Below are 4,978 nucleotides of genomic sequence, written 5' to 3'. Positions count from 1 at the left end.
TGTGTTGGCCAGATTTCAGTTTTGCCCACTATTGTGAGCAATTTTGTTCACAGTGGCAATGTCTTTTGTCTAAATTTGCTTTAAAGAGCTGAACAAATTACTTTTTTGAAGCTATTTTGTCAATTTAATTCAATAGTCAAATTAGTTGTTGGTGCAACAATGCTCAATTTTCAGTTTCAACTTCTAAAATATGAGGATTTACTGCTTTTCTTGGTCTTACGACTTGTTTGGACTGATACTACTCGGCATTTTAAGAAACTGATTTTGGATTTTTACTGTGGTCTGACTCAGTAACCCCAGCTATAACTCAATTACTGGAGAAAATATTTTTCATATTAGCTTTTCATGAATACAAACATGATTTCTATCCTTAAAACTGTTGCAAATTTCATGTTTTTAAACCATTTTGCACCAAACATGGCACAAAGCTAGAGGAGCATCTAACCTAAATTTGGTGTCCCAATTGACAAATTTATATTGCACACTCAACATGTGTAGGAAATTTAATGCCAGTCCTGTTTAGTCAGTTAAAGGTTCAGGAGTTGTCGACTCTTGAAGACTTAAAATTCTGCATTTTTATTGTAGTGAACTCATGTTAAATGAGAATTTCATAAGAAGTCTGCAATGTTTCAAATCTCTTACACTTTAGTCTCATGTGTATGAATAAATATATGTTTACATATGATTCAAGTATCACAATTTATTACAAAAACTAGAATTTTTAGTCATCTGTCGGTGTTGCCATGCTTTAAGCATATAACAATACAGTATAAAATCTCAACCCAAAAGTAGGATAGTAAAAGCAAAGATCATAGATGCTGACGCAGCATTACAGAAGTTAAGACATGCTGTTACTGTACAGAGAACATTCCCACTGAAGTACAAGCATCTGTAAAATGCGCCACTGCCATCAATGAGTTGCATTTTACAATAAACAATCTGATTCATCCTCATTCAAAGTGTTACAATAAAACATCTCTTTTGGAAATCAATTTACAAGAAAATAAATACAAACGCACAAACACTCTGCAAATGATAACGAATGTGCTGAGATACTTTTTCAACAGCCCAAGGCACTCAGGCTCAAATGTTGGCAATAAATATACGTCATTCTTCACACGAAATCACGTCAAGCAGGTGGTGGGAGGGAAAGAAGAGTGCGAGAGAAACAATGTTGTCTATTTCATAACCTCTTGGAGAACTCATTCCTGTTAAAGAAGTCCACTTTTGCCCTTTTCACAGTGAAAATCCCTGGCAGTCGAGACAGAAAAGACATTTGAAGGAGTCAGTCATTTTGTTGAAGTGTGTGACATCTGTTTGCTAAAAACTACATGACCTCCTACTGTACTTTAGACGCTGGTCTGTCATTTTGGTCTCCCGGGAGCCACCTCTGCTCTCCAGAGTGGCATCAACTGCTTTTTTAAAGGAAAGCCACAAATGGACCTGATGTGCATTTGAACACCACAGGCTGCCAAAGTGTCCCTTTTCTGTCCCATGTGAGATTCTGGTAAGAAAAAATCTATCAAATTGTCCACAAATGATGTTTTTGAATATCTATAACAATTCCCAGATGCTATTCATTGAAACATTCTCCTCATGAGCTTTCAATTTAGTTTACCGCCACTGTGATGACGGTGGGCTTTTAGCGAAATGCATTGAGTTTCTCTTCCCTGCAGTTCAGTTGAGCTGGCGACAGGCTTCGAATGTCCACTTCGAGGCACCTCCGTAAATATCAAGGCTTGTCTCCATCCACGCAAAAACATTGCCCACTTGAGCTTTGCTGCTGCAAGTCGCCAGATTATAAATCTCTCCTACAGACAGTTTCCTATCCCAGATGTGAAAATTGGCCAGGTCTCCAACGAAAGCTTGTGTGGCATCAAATCCTCCTCCGAGTGTGTCCTGTAGCGAAGACAAATGGATTTAATCAATGATGATAAGACTGAAAAATCTCTTTGATTATCTTGATGCTTTGACTGAATGAGGAATATGTGTCCTTGATGATCTAAGATCTAATCATATTATGTGAAAACAGCCAAGGTTCAACTGCAATATTGGATTTTTGTCACAATAAATGGAAAATATATTTTCCTCGCTAGTAATTGTCTGAATCATGATATCAAAGTGATATCTTTGGTAATCTATCATCTCAGTCTCCTGTTTTCTCAGATATTAAAGCTAAAAAGATTATCTCTTAATGTGGCTTGAAGGAATTTCTATAACATTCATGTGCTTCAGAAGAGGAGCTAGAAAGCCTTGAACACATTATGTTTACTGCTTACCTGCTCTTGGCCCAGGATCAGCAGGCCCTGTGGTTTGATGGGATGATAAGGAGCCAGATTTTCTCCGCTCCCCCTCTTGACACCATCTTGGAAAGCTTCCCAAACACCATCACGAGTGGTCCAGGTTACACAGATATGATGCCACTTTCCATCGTTGATGAGGAAGGGCAGCTTCGCCACCTTTAAAAACAGAATAAATGCAGGAATTATCTTCCAAGAGGAACGTCTTACAGTTTGAAATAGAAAAGATCCACTGGTCATTCTGGTCATACCTTGTCATTTATGAGTATCTCCATCGGGTTGTTGCCCCACTCTATGAGGACCAGTTCGTTGGCTTGTCCAGGTACTGCGTAAGAGAAAGGTGTGCCCACTCCTGGGGACGCGTTGGACTTGAGCCACATGCACACGGTCAGCGCGTACATCTCTGGCAAACTCTTCTTCACTTTTGCGTACATGTAGTTGGTCCTCAGTGGGAACGTGAGCTGGAATTTATCCAGCGGTCTGTTTTCTCTTTGACCTGTGAGGGAGAAACAAAATGTTTTCTCTCTTTGTAACACAAATATAACGTGCGTAAAAACGCACACATCCTGAGGACTTACATTGGAATTATATGTTACACAACAAATCCAGAATGGTGTCGCTCCAGTTTTTTTGCTTTAATCTCGTCTGATAAATCCATCACAGGAGCAGTGACGCTTCATCTCCTCATCTGCTGCTGCGTCCACACCTCTTTATTTATAAGTTCCTGCCGCTGCTCGGTGTCAGAGGTGTCCCAAACTGAGCGCAGGACCGCGGTTTAACTTCTCAAATGGCTCACAGAGCAAACAGGGCGTTTACTGAAGTGCTTTTTATCTGCAAGAATTAGAGCAGGAAACTGCCGAATCTACCGGGCTGCTCCAGCTTTACGCAGGATGAGTACAACCTTAATACGACTGCTGAGCTCATTAAAGCCTACAATGCCAAAATGTAATACCAAAAAACTTTTCTGTGCTGTAAAATCACAGCAATCTGCATCTCCTCCTGCTTATTGTTCCTGATCCCCACCCCTGTCACCACCCATCCTTCCACTGTTGTGCGCAGAAGCCCGTGAACTGCCTCCACCTACCTTTCTCCAAGTCGGTGATCCTCTGGTGGAGGGATGTGAGGGTGGACTCCACTCTCCCACGCTGCTCCGTCTCATTCCGGAGTCCGGGCTTCCCCTCCTCGATGCTGTTCACCCGTGACAACACCTGCTTCTCCAAGTCGTCGATTTTACTTTGGAGCAGGTCTTTCAAGCTGTTCGCCTGCACCGAGTTGTTACTTCTGCTGAATTGCTGTTAGGGGTTAAACATAATAAAAAGCTCAATGCAAAGGATAATTGTGAGTGGTAATAAATCAAGATTAACTTTCATTTTTGGAGGAATACTGCGGTATAGCTGGACATGCGACTTAAATTATACACCTGGCAGGGTTTGCAAGGTAAATTTATGTCTAGTATTTATTTTCAGAGACACATCGTGTGGCATTGTTGCTATTATAATTATACATTTGTCAACAGAGGTGGTTTTGCGTTTTGCTCGCTTTGCGCAAAGTGTTGGAAATTCCCTCACACACAGCAGCCCACCTCCAGATTTTCTAATCTCTGCTTTAACGACTGTAAAGTCTGTGATAGTTGCGACAAAGTGTCCGCGGGGCCCCTCGACACGTCCCCCATTGTGTTTTTGGTCCCAGCTTCTTTCCTCCTGCCCCCCGGACGTGCGTCCCCGGGCTCGGCGCCGCTCTGGCTCTCGCACCGAGCCAACTTTGAGGTCAGTTCTCTGATCGTCTCTTTTTGGTTCATGATCGTCTCTTTCTGCTGCAAAACCGTCTCCCGTAGCTGCATGACCGTGGTCTTCAGGTCCTCCCCCGGCACGCTGTTCTGCAAGGTTGCTGCGCATATGTCCATATCCTTGGGGACGGACGTGCAAATGAACTGAGTCTGGCCTCCGAAGTCTTGAGACGAACTCCCCAAAAGCACGCAGAAAAATAGAAAAAGTCTCCAACAGATCCCGTTCTTTGTGGCCTGCATGTCTGCTGCTCTGTGCTGGGTTTGGTTTGATTTCTTTTTTGTTGCTGATCCGCAGTGACTTATCGCTTGTGTCCCCCTCCTCTTGTTGTTGTACTCCGACTGTGGCGAGTGCAGCCGCTTTTATACAGCGTGCCCGGTTCTGCGCAGAGCGGGTTCACTGCATCACGACCGGAGGGGAGGGATTCGCGCCTGCCCCCCTGTTTAAACGGCTCTAAAAAGCAGCGACACAGTCAAGAGATGAAATCCTTTTTTTCCTTTGCTTTCAGGCTCCCACATGATAAATCTTTCATCACCGTGACTATTTGTCATTTCTCGCCGTGTATTATTCATCCGGAAAACGCAGGATTTGTTAAGAGGGGGGGTTACTCGCGTGGCAGGGCGCCAGCAGAGAGCCAGCTGTGTTTGTTTTGTTGTGGGCAAACTGAAACTCACACTCGGTGCAGGTTAGATGCAGATCACAAGTTGCAGTAGCAGCAGCAGCAGTTTGCGGGTTTACGGTTTCAGCACCGAGGACAGCTCCGAGCAAACCACAGCATCACACAGGGAGCGACTTTTTCTGCAGATCTTGGTGCCTTTTGCTCTCTTTAAACATGAGAATCGCGTTTCATCTCTTCACTTCTCTCTGTTGTCTCTGTGCTTTTAATTCTAAACT

The 4,978-nt window shown here is 43.3% G+C and overlaps 1 protein-coding gene across 1 annotated transcript; it reads right to left on the bottom strand.

The window, feature by feature from the left end:
- Positions 1 to 560: 560 nt before the first annotated feature.
- nptx1l (neuronal pentraxin 1 like) lies at positions 561 to 4,432 on the bottom strand. The gene is made up of 5 exons (XM_023265397.3): positions 3,883 to 4,432; positions 3,385 to 3,592; positions 2,552 to 2,796; positions 2,280 to 2,459; positions 561 to 1,899 (listed from the first exon to the last, which is right to left on the bottom strand). The coding sequence occupies exons 1-5, from the start codon at positions 4,324 to 4,326 to the stop codon at positions 1,678 to 1,680; spliced, it is 1,299 nt and encodes a 432-aa protein (XP_023121165.1). The 5' UTR covers positions 4,327 to 4,432; the 3' UTR covers positions 561 to 1,677.
- Positions 4,433 to 4,978: the final 546 nt, after the last annotated feature.

Source organism: Amphiprion ocellaris, chromosome 19 (assembly GCF_022539595.1).
Source record: "Amphiprion ocellaris isolate individual 3 ecotype Okinawa chromosome 19, ASM2253959v1, whole genome shotgun sequence".
In the NCBI taxonomy this organism is placed as follows: Eukaryota; Metazoa; Chordata; class Actinopteri; family Pomacentridae; genus Amphiprion; species Amphiprion ocellaris.
Note: the sequence above shows the minus strand (reverse complement) of the source record. Positions and strands in the feature narration are given on the sequence as shown.